This window comes from Colossoma macropomum, unplaced genomic scaffold (assembly GCF_904425465.1).
Source record: "Colossoma macropomum unplaced genomic scaffold, Colossoma_macropomum, whole genome shotgun sequence".
Lineage (NCBI taxonomy): Eukaryota > Metazoa > Chordata > Actinopteri > Characiformes > Serrasalmidae > Colossoma > Colossoma macropomum.
Window position 1 is genome coordinate 286,734 of NW_023494802.1, and position 18,958 is coordinate 305,691.

The 18,958-nt window shown below is 35.7% G+C and overlaps 1 protein-coding gene across 1 annotated transcript; it reads left to right on the top strand.

Annotated features, from left to right (window-relative positions):
• Nucleotides 1-239: 239 nt before the first annotated feature.
• LOC118822285 (cadherin-like protein 26) lies at nucleotides 240-18,654 on the top strand. Its single transcript, XM_036591229.1, has 11 exons — nucleotides 240-339; nucleotides 6,194-6,307; nucleotides 8,242-8,391; nucleotides 10,577-10,721; nucleotides 10,836-11,014; nucleotides 11,126-11,257; nucleotides 13,427-13,609; nucleotides 14,803-15,122; nucleotides 15,238-15,380; nucleotides 16,569-16,829; nucleotides 18,428-18,654. Exons 1-11 carry the CDS (start codon nucleotides 304-306, stop codon nucleotides 18,652-18,654), a joined length of 1,890 nt encoding a protein of 629 aa, XP_036447122.1. The 5' UTR covers nucleotides 240-303.
• Nucleotides 18,655-18,958: the final 304 nt, after the last annotated feature.

Consider the following 18,958-nt stretch of genomic DNA (forward strand, 5'->3'; position numbering starts at 1 on the left):
GAGCGTGTCCAGCCTTACTGTTTCCCAACGGTTACACAATGCAGAGGGTTTTGGAGTGCAGGTTACATATACACAAAATAAAATGTGATATGTAATAATCAGGCACACCTCCACTCTCCTCATACTGAGTCTGTATCCTGTACTTGGCTGTGGTTGCTGATGTCATGTCGGCAAGCTTTCTTCATTAGAATATCCGCCCCCCACCCTCCTCCCCTTACTGTAAGAGGATAGCAGTGGAACCTGCAGAGAGGAAAGAGCAGTTCTTTCTCTGCCACATGATCACACACAACTGTCCAGTACAATATGAGGAAACTAACTCTCGCTCTCTTCCTCGCTGTGGTGAGTATCTGTGATGGATGTCATATCTGGACTGTGGTTTCTGTTAAAACCTTTACATTATCATATTCTGCAGTGCAGTCAGGGCTGACTGGTGGGAGAATCTATACATTGACTTTCGAACATAGCTTGAGTCAATGTTCGAATTATTACTAGCAGTCAGAATTATACATATATCAAAGAAGAATCAGCCTGTTATTTATTCAAAGCCAAACAAATGTGTTCCAATTACTTATATTTACTCAGTTCCATTTGCTCAAGAAATATGTATTAGGATTTGTGACCTGAGTGCTATCAAAGGAAAATATGTTTACTTCTATTAAAGTGTATTAGTGTGCAAAGTGATCTACTTTTCTTCATATACCTTTCAGTAATTAATATTTAGTGCCTAATTATTGGGTTTAGTTTCATTTAGTTGTGTTTAGTTGTGTAGAACTTGCTCAGTACTTGGGTAGTTTTATGAGCTGCTGCACTTTAAAAAAGATGGTTCTTCAATGGTTCTTTCATGAAGGCTATGGTTCCCTTTACACCCATGAGTTCTGTATAGGACCATTTTGTACTCAAATGGTTCTTTGCCTGGTGAAATGGTTCTTCAGAAGTTAAAAATATGTTAAAAATAATTGCATAATAACATGTATAACTACATAACAGTGTAATTTTTGAAGGTGAAATGTTGGTTCTTTCAGGTCAGCAGAGGTATATCTTGGTCATTATCATTTCTTCTTTCTATTATACCATTTATTCTCTTAAAAATGAAGATGCTGAATATGGTTGTAGCGATGCCATAGAAGAAGCACTTTCATTCATGAAGCCTTAGATAGATAGATAGATAGATAGATAGATAGATAGATAGATAGATAGAAATAAATACAAAAAAAACCTATCTACAGGCATATATACCAATGGAAATATACAAAAATCTGCAATAAGGTCTATAACCTGAGATGAAAAAGGCTGTGCAATATTTACTGTACAAGGAGGCACGGGTAATAGCATATAATGTCAATACTGAATACATAAATAAATAAATAAATAATAATAAATAAAAATAAATGGAATGGAATGGAAGCTTCTCTAAAGAACCATTTTTTAAATGAGATGTGCGAGTGTGAAGAATCTTTCTGAAGTATAATGTGGAGGTTCTAGACAGCGGGGTTCCTTCTAGATCCATACATTCAAGCCAAGAACCTTTTAGATACACTTATTATACTTTATTAATGGTGCCAAAAAGCATTTTTTCAGAACTATGCCATAGAATAAAACACACTTGATTCCCCAAAGAACCTATGAATGTAAGATTATTTAAAGAACCATTTTTGTAAAAGAGATATGTGAGTGTGAGGAACCTTTCTAAAATTTAAAGAACCTCTACATAATGCAAAGGTTCTATACCAAGTGAAAGTTTTTCTTAGGACCATATGTCCAAGACGAGAACCATTTTGGAACATTTTTGGAAATAAAGGTGTCAGAAAGTGTTCATTGTACCGATGTTCTAAAAGAAACACGTATGCTTCGCTAATGAACCTTTCAGTGGAAGGTTCTTTGAAGAACCATTTTGTAAATGAGAAAAACCTTTTAGGCACCCTTATTAAACTTATAACCTTTAGAACCCTTGGGGAATTTTTAGGTATTTTGGGTCAATTACAATTGCAGTTGTAAAGTATTTACATGTGACAGTCACACATGCCATATGTTGTTATTTTCAGGAGACCCTGGGCTACTCAGATATGCCATTGTTTGACATGTAAATGCTAACAGGAATTTGATATCTTTATAAGTTTGGGTCATTTCTGATCAAAAATTTACCTTGCGCCGGCAAAATTTTGTACATTTTTTGCTTATAGAGATCTTAAAAACAAGTTGCATCTCAGATACCTTTTCAGAAATTGTAAGTCTGGAGTGACTGTGAGCTGAAAGTGCCAGAATTTTGATGGTAATTCACTCTGTTGGTTATTATGAGCAAAAATAAACAATTAGCATAAGGCGTATATGTTTTTTATTGATTTTCTGCCCTCTTGGAGTCCTAAAACTCTAAAACACAGCAAGACAGGCTTAATTTTTAATTACAAAATGAGTTGCATATTTAATATCAGATATTTTTAATACTCAAAATCAATGTAAACTGAAAGACCCTTTAAAAACCCTTTCCCTTAAAATGTGTTTCAGGGCCTATTTGTGTGATTTTGAGGGAAAGGGGGAAATGTGCACTCATTGTGTTTAATGGGACAAGGCCATTTTATTGCATTTTATCACCTTTTTTTTGTTGGAATATGAAGGCCAAAAAGCAGAGCAATAATTCTAGGATTTTAAGTGATTTTCTGAGCGAAATTACTTACTGATGCTGACGACACAGCTTGATGCATCATGCGTGCTAGTTAGGGACGGGTCAGAATGTTCTGATATGTGGATCATGTTTGTACCTTAAACTGTTCTGAAGTTATGAAGGCTAGAAGTGACCTACCATTTTGCCCGCAAATTGCAGACTTAGGGTCCTAAGTTAAATGAATGGTGTAAGAAAGAGTTCTTTAGAATTATGCCATGGAAGAGCCACATTAATATGAATGTCACACGTTCAACAATAGCACACATGAATGAACTAGGCAGGCTTTATGTTTGAGGGTGTAACTTTGAGAAAAAAGAAATGCGTTAAACTCTCTGAATATCACCTGTCAGAGGGAAAAACGTTCTGCTGTCAGTGTTGTTTGATTTAGCACACAAAGCTAAACCACTGCTCTCGCTAAAAATGTTGATCTTGAAGAACTAGAATTATTCACCTTTAACCTTGCAAGAACAACTGGAGTTTTACATTCGAAACAAATAGTTTTTACCTAATATCACAACAAAGGTACAGTTCAATGACCTTAAATGGGAATTATATTGATTTTCTTTCAAAATACCTGCATAATTAAATGGTTAAGACGTAAACAGAGTCATTTAGGGTGGTTTGGCGTGAAATGCTCTGTTCTAGATAAACTTAGAGTCAGAATTGTTCACAGTGGTGTTGATAGGAACCAGACGTCCACCTCTAAGGCTGTGTTCACATTAACAGGTCTAAGTGGCACAAATCTGACGTTGCCCTAATGTGACTCAGATTTGATGTTTTCAGAGCTGTGTGGACACATAATCTGATCCTTTCAAATCTGACTTGAGCCACTTTCATATGTGGCCCAAGATCGTATATATATATATATATATATATATATATATATATATATATATATATATATATATCTGATTCATGGTCGTGTAACCATAATGAGAACACTCAGATCGAAATGTGCATTCATTCAGTGTTACTCTGGCAGCAGCGCCAAACAAAAATTAAAGCCTGTAAATGGTGGAAAAACCTAAATAACTGTGAATCATCATGTTAGAGAGATCAGATCTGAACAAAAAATCAGATTGAACATTGAGGTCTGTTATGTGAACGTAGCCTAAAAGCTCCATCACAGAAAGTCATTACATGAAATGATTATGAATGTGCTGCCTGATGCCTTTGCAATAGTTTTGAGAGATGATTTTGGCCTTAAATATGTTTTTTTTAAAAAATCCAGAGATATATGCAGAGGAACATAAAGAAAAACACTGCATATAAAACCAAGCAGATGCGTGTAGGTTGACAGGTGGTTTTGGATAGAAAATAAAATGCACTCTTAAAAAAGATGGTCCTTAAGTGCTCTTGATTAAAGACAGTGGTTCTCTATAGAACCATGAACATTAACAAAAGTTTGCAGGCTTAAATGGTTCTTTGCATAGTGAAATGCAAAGTGTGTTGTATATGGTTGTATATACAATCTCTTTGAAAATGGTTCTATTTAGCATCGTAAAGAGTTCTTCTATTTTTACAACATTGACATTGTCACAATAGCAGAATGCTATATACAACCATATACAACACATTCTCCATCAATCTGAAGAACCATTTCATCAAGTTTTATTACACACTTCTATAATCTAAGAACAGCTCAGTCAGTTTGCACTGAAGTCCCTGTAGTTACTGAATTATAAGCCTTAGTATGTAATAAGAGATTTTCAAAGGGTTAAGCATACAAATGGTTATCTAAGTGTTCATAGTTCTATAGAGAACTATTATCTTTAAAGAACCCTTGAAGAACCATCTTTTTTACGAATGTATGTTTGTGTTTTAAACATGGCGACCCCTGGTTCCTATCTCCACCACTGTGAAATTATAATTGGTATTTTTCTCTAGAACAAGGCATTTCACATTAAACCACTCTGAAGAACTGTTTGACTCCTTGAAATTCCAAGGCCTGCCAGGAGGCCCAAGGTTTTATTACACAATTCTATAACTTCAGAATATCTCAGCTAGTTTACATTGAAGTCCATGTAGTTACTGGATAATAAGCCTCAGTATGTAAGCCTGAGATTTTGAGGGGTTTACATTGTTAACAGTTCATATTATAATATCATTAATAGTAACTGTTTTATAACCCCTACATTAGCATTCCTTCTACTATAATTTCCTTCCCCTAGAAACTTGGCCTCACCTGTTTGGCTTTACCCATTCAAACATAAGTACATGCTGGACAGGAATCGGCACATATTCAGCAGTGATGGATGGATGTAGCTATTTACAGTAAGATAGCAAAAAGGCAAATAAAACTAATGTGCCAAATATCTTGTAATAACATCATTCGTGTGATCCAGCTTGTTCACTCTACATTTCTCTTTTTCATTTTATACAGATTGAGATTTGTTCTTGGTTTGAGATCTGAAGCAGCTTGATTTTGTTTTCTCTCAAAGATGAAAACTTTATGCGCTGCTTATCTGATGTAGACAGTTTTGGTGTCTACCACGTCTTACAGGTGGTTGTTTAGAGCCCCATTTTCTCTGTAGCTTTATTCAGTTTCAGACTCTTTTCATTTTTCACTTTTTCTCTTCTCTTTCATATATATATATATATATATATATATATATATATATATATATATATATATATATATATATATAGTTGTTTTACTTTAAATTCTACATTCTAAAACATTTGCTGCCCTAACGAGTGGGACAGACATTGTTCACACTAAAAACAAACTAATAGCTAACAAGTAAATAGGTTCAAGGTGATGACTGTGTAGAGTGTGCAGTTGTTACTGAAGCTGAATTACTTCCTCTTTAAAGTCAGTTTAAAGTTTCATTAAAAAACAACAATGATCATGTCTCAAATACCAGTCAGTCCCCAGCTTCATTCTTCTGTTCTTCTCTCCAAATGGTACAAACTTCAGGCTTTAGGAGAGCTGCTGCTACTGTTTTTAGCTTTATACTTATGCACTTTAAGCCATGTTTATAGACAACAGTGAGTCATACAATGTCAAAAAACCCCATAATCAAATCTATTAGAGAAATAAACAACTCCACATGCTCGGAGGCAAATGTTTTGCAGACAGCACCATGCTAATTGGTGGAGTATAAGCTTATATTACTTGTTAGCTGCATTAACACCAAATGTATTGGCTAATCAACATCTACATTTTTGTACTATGCTTATTTTATCATGAACAGCATTACAATACAATGCAATTTGAGCAAAATATGTGTTTATTTCCGATCCGATTTGTTTCTTAGATCTGGTCTCTCTAACATGATTCACACTTGTTTAGGTTTTTCCACCGTTTACACCGTTAACTGCAGTCACACTAGGTAACTAAATCTTACAGACTTTTCATATGAAAAATTGAGCTATCATTTAATAGTGTAAGAGTGGGGTCTAATCAAGTACATCTATTGAAAGGGAGGAAACTGACTTTTGCTTTTAGATCACTGCTTTTCAGTTAGATGTTCTCTCAAAGTTTTACACTCTTGCTTGATTAACTCATAGCAACTTCTCTCTGTCTTTCAGTGTATCTGCTCTGTAGCAGTTCACAGCAGGATCAGGCAGAAGAGAGCCTGGGTCATTGACAGCTTCAGCATTGAGGAAGAAAACCCCGGCCCTTTCCCATACTTGTTGGGGACGGTGAGTATCATGTTACTAACCGCCTTCCACACAGAACAGATTGTTAAAGCTGTAAACGTGGAATGAAGAACCTTTGCCTGGAGACAAAACTGAAACTGCTGAGGTGCCTCAGGTTAGACCCTGAATTACTCAATTAAAAAGCACAATATCATTATGGTCATGTTTTTTCAGTAAAGCCCACTTTAGACGCTTTTCTCATTATGACCTGTATTTGTACTCAGTAGGACGTCTGTTATGTGAAAATCACTAATCTTCACAGAAATAGCTGTAATTATACATAATAAACACTTAAAGAAGTGATTGAGCATGAATTAATCATCTAAACTCATTTCTAATTAGTGGATAATTGGTAACATTTTTATTCCTATAGATTTAAGGTAGCATCAAGTGACTTCTGGAGATGGCTTTAGGGCTAATAAGAGTTTAAAAGATACTTCGAGATCTGTTCCATATTCCAAAGTAGTTTCGTTCATCACTAATAAGAGGTTAATAAGTGTTAGACAAGTTTTCACTTTTCAAAGTGTTCTATATAGAACCACATACAACACATTCATCAGTCTGAAAAACCACGTTCAACAGATTCTCCATCAATCTGAAGAACCATGTCACCATGTAGAGAACCATCTAAGTATATAAAAATGGTTCTTTGAGTGTTCTGTTAATGGTTCTAGTAAAAATAGTATAATAATTTGTATAGCTAGTTCTTCAAGAGGTGTTTTTGTGCCATATTACAATTAATAATAATGCAATTAATAGTGATTTTCACACAACCTTCATAACATATAACCTTCCAATTACGTACTAGCTCAACTTATAATGCACAATTAATCATTCAGACATACCTAATGACGTTAAATGGACTCTAGTAACTGGTTCTTCAAGGGTTAGCAAAGACAGTGGTTCTGTATAGAACCATGAACACTAAATGAACCATTTGCATCCCTAAATGGTTCTTTGCATTGTGAAATGGTTCTTCAGACTGATGGAGAATGTGTTGTATATGATTACATTTATAGAACCTTTTTGAAAAGGTTTCTTCTGTTGTTAGAATATTATTAAACCAGCTGTGGTGACAGTAGTTTAAGGTCTCTTTTTACATTCGAGTGTTGTTTAATTTTGTTCTCCCTAGGAAGCTCCTTCACCTTCATTCCCACCTTCACCCCATCATTATTGTTACATGTTGTGTGAAATCTTTCCAACCAAATCTAACGTCATTCATAATGACAGCAGCATCAATATGTAGAACCTAATATATTTATTTGTAACTATATCTATATATATCTGTAACTATACCTATAGTTTGTGAACCCTTTAGAATTGTCTACACTTCTGCAGAAATTTGACCTAAAACTTCATCAGATTTTCACCTAATAGTAGATAAAGGGAACCAACTAAACAAATGAGACACAATATTAGACTTGATCATTTATGTAATATGAAAATGATTCAAATTTATGCAGAAATATAGAAAAATTATAAAGCAACTTTCAACTTTCAAGCACCACTGTGTGCGTGTGTATATATATATATATATATATATATATATATATATATATATATTCATTTTTTAACATATCTTTATCCTTGAATACATACTTTTTTGAATACTGGCTTCCCCCCAGTAAACTACACTAACACCCACAGTAGTCATTAGAAAGGCTTATTGCTACATATCAGGGCTAAAGTAACAGTTCAGAGTGATTAAAACATTAATATCCAAAGAAAAACACATGCTTATCTTTACAGTAAACAGACATAGATTATATATATATATATATATATATATATATATATATATATATATATATATATATATATATTTTCTATGATGATATAAAGGATTTTTAACATGAGGCTCAATACTTAATAATGTAATAATTTGCATATATTAATTCTAAATTTTCTAAATGAGCCATTTTGTTCTTTTGTTCCAGATTGAACTGGACAAAAAATATTTGGTCAACTTCGGTCTGCATGGCAGCGGCGTTGATGAAGAGCCCAAAGGAGTTCTGACAATCAATAAAAAAAATGGCCAGATTTCGGTCCATAAGAAGGTTGACTACGAGACTTTTCACTTGCTCAAGGTATGTTTATCTTCAGCTTAATTAGAGCAAGTTTTATCACTATATGCACTACATTCTGAGCACGGTCAGAGTAACAGTTGTAACTGTTACTGAACAAAATAAAAGCATAGTTTGGTAACACTTATTATATCATTGTTTTATGTAACAATCATTAGTTATTCAGAATTTGAAATCTATAAATGTTCATAAGTGACAGATCATGAAGTTGCTAAAATGTGTATTCATATTTATAAACACTGTACATGTGTTCTTCTGTAAAGTCTATAACTAAAGAATATATATATTCTACAAATATCTGTTAACAGTATTTCTCATATGAGTACCTAGATGTTTAGCTGTAAAATATTTTGTTATCATGTATACATACTGGAGAAAATTTAAAGCTTGTGTCACTAAAGAAAGTTAATTTGCAGCAATGATTTGTATGCATGAACTTGTACAGCTCATTATTTATTAAGGAAAGGGTTTGTTGTAAATGTACTGCAAAACACCATGTACAGCATCTTTAAATATAAACACACACACCAATATCTATACAAATGGTCATTTACAAACATTTGACCAGATTTTGACCAAATTGATCAGATTTTTCAAATGAAAAACAACAAAAAAATAATAATATGTGAATTAGGGGTATGGGGTATGTTGCCTTAAAGCAACGTTGTGCGACAATGAAAAGAAATTATAGTGTCTAGAAATATGACTTTTTTATGTCTATATATTTAGAATGAAAATGAGAAGCTACACTTCTTGCAATACTAAAAATTATAAAATTTCTTTTTCAATTTCCTGAATAAACAAACCCCCGAAATTGTTCTAAATAGAAAATAAGTTCTTCAGAAAAAAAATTAGTCGCCTTGCGTGTTTGAGGTGGTAGTAACTTCAGGCTCCTGCAGATGGTGCTGCATGAGGATGATCAGTCTATAAATGCAGGGTGTGCGACGGGATTCACAGATTGAGAAGTTGCGGTACAGTGCGGTGAATGTCCCATTCAATGTGTGGAAAATGGATCACAAAGCATGATTGGAAAGAAAGGAATGATTGCATTTGGGAGTGCCAAAGGTCATAGAGTGATAGAAGTAGCTGAATTGCAGGTGTATTGAAATGTACGGTCATACAGGTCTACCAGCAGTGGCAGAAATCCCAGTCTACAGGAAATTCTCATCAAAACTGTGGCCGAAGGACTGACGGACAGGGACCACCGGCGTGTTTTACAGCTTGTGAATAAAAATCGCTTCCCTGTGGAGAGTTCTTTCAGTAATTGGTTGTGAAGGACCTGCGTTGACTTCTAGAAGCAATTCTTGCCTGGAAGTGGAACGATTCTTATTCACAAGCTCCCCAGACAAAAAATTAGTCACCACCTTAAACATGCAGGGTGACTAATTTTAAATGGAAAAAATACACAATGACTGCAGTTCTGACTTTTGTAACCTCACAGTGACTCTTTGTTTCTGTTTTCAAGTATCTAAACATATATCTATAAACAGGATTTCAAACTTGGGGAACCTGATTATAATTATCTTAGTTGATCTTGAAAACGACTTTTTTTCCTAACTATGTAATTTTGAAAACGGGCAGATTTACTAAGCAAGGCACAGATTTCCAACAGACTGACTCTTTGTGCAAGTGAGGGCGGCCAGTGAAGTGGGTTATCTGCAAAGATCTTCTTTTTAAATTAACTCAGGCACATCGTAAGTTTATGACCCACACAAGCTAAACAGGCTTTTTGTATAAAGGTCAGATAAAAAAACTGAGCTGATTCTGGTTAAAATGGTGGATCCTAGGTAAACCCAGTTTTCAAAAAAACAGAAAAAACAGAATGCAATAATATGCAAATCATTTAAATCCTGTATTTAATTGAAAATAATACATAGACAAAATAACAAGTGTTAAAACTGAGAAATGTTATTGTTTTTGAAAAATACATGCCCATTTTGAATTTGATGCTAGCAGTACGTTCCAAAAAAGTGTAACCACACTCTGCATGCATTCAGAAATTCAGATCAACCGCTGTAATTTTGAAAATGAACTGTTCTAGTTTTCATTTAAATATAGCGTTTTAATGATTTGCATATCATTGCATTTTGTGCAGCGTCCCAACCGAGTGCCATTAAAATTGTAGAGATATGGTAAAATCCCTGTTTAATCTATGATGATTTATTGCACTGTTGTCTCCCTGTTGTAGTTAACATTTGAAGCAACAAACGTCTCCACTAACAAAGTGGACACAAGGCTCGGGGTTGAAATCAAGATCTTGGACATCAATGACCACGCCCCAGTCTTTAGTCCACCTCACCAGCAGGCTACTGTGAACGAGTCTACAGCTCAAGGTGATCCAGCTCTGCACTTTTATTGTTTATTTTATTGTGTTTATTGTGGTTAATCTTATAGCCTCTATGTTAAGATCACATTGCCAGTCTTGATGGTCATCTAAATCTCAACAGGTCGGTTAGTAGCAACAGTGATGGCCACAGATAGGGATGACTCACAATCTCCAAATGGAACCTTCTCCTTCAATATTGTTTCTGTTACTCCTAAAACGGACAATGTGGAGTTTTTCCTTGAGCCGACTGGACCGTCCACTACAGGAAGGATATTTTTTAGGGGATGTTTAGACTATGAGGTAAATAAATGCACTGACTGTAAATGACTCTGTGTCTTATTAGTTAACTTCCCTCATACTCAAGATCTCTTTTGTTGTAATGTTTGGTAAAGGTCTATATTTCTTTTCCAGAAAGCAAAGAAATATACCATCCTGGTGGAAGCCAAGGATCAGGGAGATAAAGTGCAGCTCTCCAGCACGAGTAGCGTGACAGTGAACATTATCGACAAGAACAATTACCTCCCGGAGATCACGGGTCAAACAGTAAGTGCTAAAAATTTTAGATACGAAATACATGTAAATAAGCAATAATGAGCCACCTACTAAGTTAAATATTTTCTCTTCCTTTTTATGATACTAGTAGAACAAACAGCATTGAAATTATTATTCATTATGGTTTAACCCTCCGAGGTCTGAGGTCATTTTCTCGATTTGTGCATATCTTCTTAAACTCTTCTTTAAAGTCTCTTACATGATCCTAATATGTTTCATATCAAAATACTCCATTATCTTCATCACTGCTTTCCAAAACCGCTGCAGCAGCTTCAGCAGCTGTAAGCTTTCTGCACGCCATTTCACAAGAGTCTCCGATGTGGACTGATGTTTGAGTGTCCGGCGTGATGGTCAGTCCTTAGAGATTTCCTGAGTGTCCATTGGTCAGTTTCACACAGAATGTAGACGGACACACGAATCCACCAGTTCCACACAGTGAGAGGCAGATGACGTGTATCTCAGCCCCTCTTCATAGCCTCATAACTCCGGATGTGAGTCATGTACGATTTCGTGATGAGATAGAACAGAAAGTGTAACTCTTCAGATTCTGGAAATGTTTGACCTGTATTGACCTGCTGGATTACCACAAAGATACAGAAACAGATATTGAAACATCAAATTGGGCATATTTGTTGACCACCGAGTGCTGAAGGGCTGTAGTCGGCCATGCCGTACATAAAGCTTTGTCTATAAATTTACTCTAAGCCTCACTACGTCTTGCTTTCTCTGCCATCAGCATTAGTTAAATTCAGTACTTACTAATCTAACAGAACACAACCTAGCCCTTCACAATAAGAGTCCTCTTGGAATAACCCAGCAAATATGCTGCAGAACTAATATTCCAAAATTAACATGCAGAACATTTTGAACACGCTACGATAATTTTATCAGAAAACTACACAGAAGCCTCAACTAAATATAATATAAAATGTTTCATTTATTTAGTATATAGCATGTCTACTTTTTACCTTTATTTATTTACTCAAATGCACTTTCTCGATCTTTGTGTTGTCTGGCTAATCTCAGTCTTGCATCTACATGATTTGTTCTTTTCATTCTTTTTTCTGCATAGGCTGAAGCATATTTCCTATGCTTTGACTCATGCATAAAAAACAATACTATAAATTCAAGGTGTGACTTGCCTCTAAATTCTTTGATGTTATCCTGGAGTTCTTGGAAACTATCTGCCGTATCTTTCAACCAGATCTTGGCCTGAATTTGGTGGGATGGCCTGGCATGTATAGATGGTCTGTAGCGTAAAACATTCCTTTTATTTATATGCTGTTTTGGACAGTGGACTGTTAAGTACAAATTGACATGGCTTTCAAATGATGTAGCCACACAACTTAGTTGTTCAAACTGCACCAGATCACATTATTTCTGATGTTTATATAAGGTAGTGTCATCCAAAAAAATCTGAAATGATTTTATAATAATTTGCACCAGTTTTGGCAGTTATTTTAGTGTAGTTTTAGATCTTTCTCTCTGATAAATATTCAGGCATACAAATATACAGTGCAGTGAAAATGTATTTGGTTCTCACCTGATTTCTTCTCTGTTTGCTAATTTGTCACATTTAAATGTTTCAGGTCAACTAATTTTAATACAAGATAAAGACAACATGAGTAAACATTAATAATTGAGTAATTGAGTCATTTACATCCTTGTGGAGGAATTTCATCCCAATTTTCTTTGCATTTTAATTCAGCTACATTGTAAGGGTTTCGAGCATGAACTGTCCTTTGAAGGTTTTGAGATGGGATTCAAGGCAAGACTTTGACTCGTCCACTCCAAAACCTTAATTTTTTTTCTTTTGAGTCATTCAGAGGTGGACTTGCTTGTGTGTGTCAGATCACTGTCCTGCTGCATAACCCAAATGTACTTGAGCTTTAGATCACAAACCATTGGGCAGACATTCTCCTTCAGTATTTTCTAAAAGAGATCAGGATTCATGGTTCCATCAATTATGACAAGTCATCCAGGTGCAAAAATAGAAAAAATTAGGAAGGGTGCAAATGCTTTTTCACAGCACTGTATATACTCTTAGAGCAGTTCTGAGATGTTTTATGAAGATGTCCTGTTTATTCCATGTTTCACTAACAGCGTAGGACTACTATTGTAGGTCTTACTAACATTTATATTTTATATATCTCTTTTTAGGGCCCTGGTAGGATAAAGGAACGAGACAGTGGAGTGGAAGTCCTGCGCCTGCAAGTAGCTGATAAAGACAGTCCAGGTTCACAAGCCTGGAAAGCTAAATACACAATTCATGGAGATAAGGAAAAATATTTCAAAATAGAGACGGACCCCAAGACTAATGAAGGAGTCCTAACAGTTATAAAGGTATTTCATTGTTTTTTAACACATTCAGCTCTTGCTAAACAAATCTGCACCTTAATATCATGTCTTATCTTGTCCAATTTGTAGATGGCATTATGTTCACACTTAGCTCACATACTTGAGTCATACAGCTGTGGACATTATGGCAAGTGTTTCGCAAGTGATTTCAAATAGAGGGCATCATCTCTGAAATGAGGATAGTTAGACTTACTGCATCCTGAAGCTACAAGCTTATAATGAGTCAAATCAGGAAAAGAAAATAAAAACCTTTGCCAACTCATGACTGCAAAGGACATAGGAGCTTATGTAGCCTCTATCTGCAGGCTATCCCATTGCTGAAATAATATTTTATCATTGTTATTGAAGGAAACATAAGGACCTCAAAACAGGTGTAAAATGATCAAATAAATATTTTAAATTAATTTTTTGCTTAGTTGAATAAAAGCAATAATTGCAAACTTTAAAAACAGTTCAAATCGACTTATGCTCTGCTCCACTCTCTTAAATGGTTCTTCAGTGGTTCTTTAGTAAAGGGAATTGTCCTATAGAAAGTGGTTCTTTGCATGGTGAAATGATTTTTCATGTTGCTGGACAAAAGAACCTTTTTGAAAATCATTCTATATGGCACCACAAAGGGGTTCTGCTATTGTGACAATGTCAAGCTTGTAGCAATAGAAGAACCCTTTTTATACAGCTATACAGAACCATGTTCAACACATTCTGCATCAAACTGGAGAACCACTTCACCATGCAGAGACCCATTCAAGTTCACTTTTTACAGTGTGCTGTATTAAATTAGCTGTCAGTAAATTAGCATGTACAGCTTTGATTAAGATTTTTTTCAAAAAGATGTGATTTTGTGGTTTTCAGTTATAAAAATTCTACAGTTTAGTTCTTTATTGTTGCACATAAACTTGTATCTACATTTTTGTCATTTTATTTTTTGCATCATTTGAAAGCTCCAATTACACTTCACATTGTCTTAAAATCTCATGATGAACATGGAGAAATGTTTCAAAATAACTATTTTTTTAAGAAGAATTCTTATTACATTGGCCGCCACTACAAGATAAGAATGCTTTTCCTTCTCTTGTAAACCATTTTGGAGATACAAGGTTTTGTTCTGACAGAGACAAAATGCAGTTCACATTGATTTAATGAACCTCTTGTTCTTTTATTCTTCTTTAAATACACAGGCAATGGATTACGAGGAGCAAACTTCAAGAAATGTGTCAATCAGTGTGGCAAATGAGGTGCCATATTTCTCCTGTGAGATCACCGGACGTCCTGCTAAGAGATTATGGGATGTAAAGACCTTCAATGAAGAGCCTGGAAAAAGTTTACCAGACTTCCCTAAGTTGTCTCCTGTCACCATTGCTGTGGAGGACGTAAACGACCCTCCAGAGTTTGTACCACCTGTTAGAAAGGTGGGGATCATGGAGAACACAGAACCAGGAGCCCACTTGTGCACTCTTGAAGCCAAAGACCCTGATAAAACCCACTCCAGCAAATTTTAGTGAGTGGAACAGTAGCTGTCTTTAGCCTTTAACTTTCACTTGTTGAAAAGCTGATTGTGCTGGAAAGGACTTTCGCCTGAAATCTCTCTTTTTCGCTCTCTTTCCTGCCCCCAGTTTTAGCAAAGGAGAAGATGTAGATAACTGGATAACTGTAGATCCAGAAACTGGTGAAGTGTTCACAGCAAAGGTTCTGGACAGAGAATCACCCTTGTTGAAGGACAGTTCCTACAGTGTGATCCTCTATGTTGTGGATAATGGTAAGAAACAGCACTGCTTATATCTGTATTCATGAAAAAACTCTTATGAACACTGGAGAACAAAAAGTCTTAGCCCTATTATTTTAATCCAGTACGTGTGTAGTTTTGTGTGTAGTCTGACAGTAATAATTGTAGAGCGATTTTAATCCAGTATGAATCTGCAGTGTGTGTAGTTTTTATCATCGAGAGATTGAGAGTCCTTGGTTATGAATGATATTTTTAATATTTATTATATATTTTTGATATTTTTTTTGTAAGTTAATTTAATTCTCAAACGAATGCCCCCATTTTTGGGTGCAATGTTTGGAACAAATCCAAATACAGTGTAAACATGTAATAATCATAACTTCACATTTGTCTGCAAATTAATCAAGTAAAATAATGGATAAACTAGGGCTGCCAAGCAATTAAAAGAATGAATCTTGATGAAATACTTTATTTTGTTAAATAAACTGTGATTAATCGCAACTATCTGTAAATTACTATCTGTACAAAATAAGCATCGTCAGAATGTATTTATCACTTTTAATAATTTAATGACAATATTTTGATCATGTGATCACAGAACCTGAACATGAAAATCACTGATTTCCACAATGATCAAATTTTATGGTCCAATTTTCATCACTGACATCCAGTAAGAGCAACAGTGTCTGCATGTTCCAGCCATTGAATGTATATTCATACATACAGTTAGTGAGTGTGTATATCATATACATCATACATGTAGTCAATGAGTGTATATATGATATATATCATATATACAGTCAATGAGTGTAAATATCATACTGTAAATCATATATACAGTCAGAGAGTGTATATCATATATATCACATATACAGTCAGTGGTTCAGCTCCTCTATGATTGCATCGCTCACTCTCGTTCATACAGCTTGTGGGTTCCTGTTACAGTGGAGGATCTCGAGGGGAGCTCCACCAAGCTGCTGCTTTTGTTAGTTTGCTGCTTGTTGATTTATCCATAGTTCTCCTGCAAGTGTCTGTCCAGTGTATTCTGCTGAAGGTGCCGAAGACTGCAGTCTAAAATACATCTAAAAGCTGTATTTGAACGAGAGGCTACATTCACAGATTCCATTAGAGCAACATAGCGTGCTATAGCTTATTTACTTGGATGCTCAGTCTTTGCACATAAAACGTCAGACAATTATGTTCTCCATCTTCATTCTGTAGGGGAGCCTCCTGCCACAGGCACAGGAACTTTGGTAATCCAACTGGGAGATCTAAATGATAACGCACCCCACCTGACCTCCAACAACTCGATCATGTGTGGGAATAAGACTGCCCGGGTGACAGTGAAGCCTGATGATGCTGACGCACCTCCATATGCAGGACCCTTTTCCTTCTCTATTGCAAGTGAAGATAAGAAGCTGTTGAGCATGTGGAAGTTCAACCCAAGCAGAGGTGAACAATGTTTCAGTGGTTTTATGAACAGTCAGTGTTTTCCCCCCAACATCTTTGGTTTTTTAAAAGATTCATGAATGTGTTACAGAATAAGGTATTCTCTTCTCTGTCCTAACTTGGCAGTTTGCATAAATGCCTTCATTAGAGACCATTACTCATCACAAGATGAGAGCTTTGTTGTTAACATCTTCTCTTTTCTGATCATAGTCAAGATTAAGGGTTTTAAAGTAGTCAGGATGCATTGAAGAATATTAAAACCCCTGTCTACTTATGTAACCTCAAACTATCTATATTTTGTTGTGGTGTTTTTACTCTGAACTGACAGAGAATGTTTGTCCTTTCTTGGGAGAATTTTTTAAAACTGACTTTTTCTACAGTTTTCTTCAGTGTCATTTAAGTTGGGTGAGACTAAATTTGGCACAGGTGATGTCATATCTGCCAAAGTACCAATCAGAGTTAGCAGTATGTATATGTCAGCTACTTGTGTTCCTCCTCATACATTGACTGATCTCCCACTGCTCTGAGTCCCAGACGAACTCTCAGACTTTCAGCAAGTGGCTTATGTAAGCTTTTCTAAATGTGTTAATGTGCAATGTGTAAGAATAACTTAATTTGCAACGAGAGCTAGCGGTCCATCTTAACTGTAGGAATTAAATTATACATTAGTTTAGTGTGACATTAGCTACCCCTCAACATCTAGGCTCACATTGTTTCCCTGTAAAATTACTTTAGTTACAGCAGGGTATACAGTTATAAGCAGGTGCAGCTTGGAATTTTTTATTTCATCATTTTATCATCATTTATCCACTATTCAATTGTATTCTGGTATATAAATTTATTGCACATAACATTGTCATACGCTTTTGAACATATTTGTTTACTATCAAAACAAGAACTTAAACATTTGAAAGCAGGTTGATAGGGGCTTTAATGGCTGTGCTTAGAGTTGTAGAGAGGGGAATGATCCTCCTCTAACAAGGATCAGTATGATCAAATGGAGCCACTGAATGGATTTTACTGGAAGAAGTGCAGTTCAAATTCCTTATTGCCCAACAATTTAAGAGAGACTCCTAAGAACCTAAGAAACTGAAAAGCTTTTCAGAAATTCAGATGAAAAAAAGGCCTCACATCATTGTTTGCCCAAAGCTGAGCTCCCTATATCCATTCACTCTAAAGCAAAAACAGTTATCGAGTATAGGAAACAGTTATCAAGACTGAGTAAGATAGTTTGTGTGCCTGGATTTACCCATTTCTAATATTTGACAGAAGTGACATATCTCATCAGCTGAGATTAAATCACTGTAGATCTGGAAATATAGCTGTAATACAGTGGTCACCAGCCCTGGGCCTTATGATCTACCTTTCTGTAAAGTCTGGTTACAGCCACAATCTGCCACACCTTCTCTGGCTACTTAACTTCTTCAAAGGTCCCTCAATAGCTGGATCAGATTCTTATGGTTAGGCACGGTGTGTGAGGGCAGGGGGGGTCAGCATGTTAGACGTAGGTTGGAACTAAGCTCTACGTGGCAGTAGATCTCCAATAGCATGGTTGATAACTACAGAAAGCAATGCAAAACAGAAAGAGCGTAAAGGTTTAATATGGTTTGTGAGCTGTGTTTCTGCTGCAGGGTCTGAATCTTCATTGATAAGTCTGAAGAGTTTGCCATACGGGAACTACTCGGTTCCACTGCGGATCGAGGACCAGCAGGGGAAAGTAGGACTGGACACTCTGAATGTGGTGGTGTGTGACTGTGGGGATAAAGACGTGTGCCTGTCTCATTCTTCCAACCTGCATGGAGCAGCTTTAGGAATCCTACTGGGATCGATGGTGATACTCGCTTGTAAGGGTCTCTAGGAAAAAGTCAAGACAGATACTATAGCTTTCTCATTTATACCAGTTGCAGTATTTCACATGAAAGTAGACCTCTTTTTTGTATCTGCTGGGATAAAATCAAATCACTCTCTTTAAAATGACTCTCTTTAAAATGGCTCCTGTAACTTCTCAAATGGTAGCTCCTACCTTTACTTACAATATATGGACAAAAGTATTGGGACACCTACACATTGTACCCACAGAAGCTTTATGAATGCCATTCTAAATCCATAGGCATTCATATGGAGTTGGTCACCCTTTGCAGCTACAACAGCTTCCACTCTTC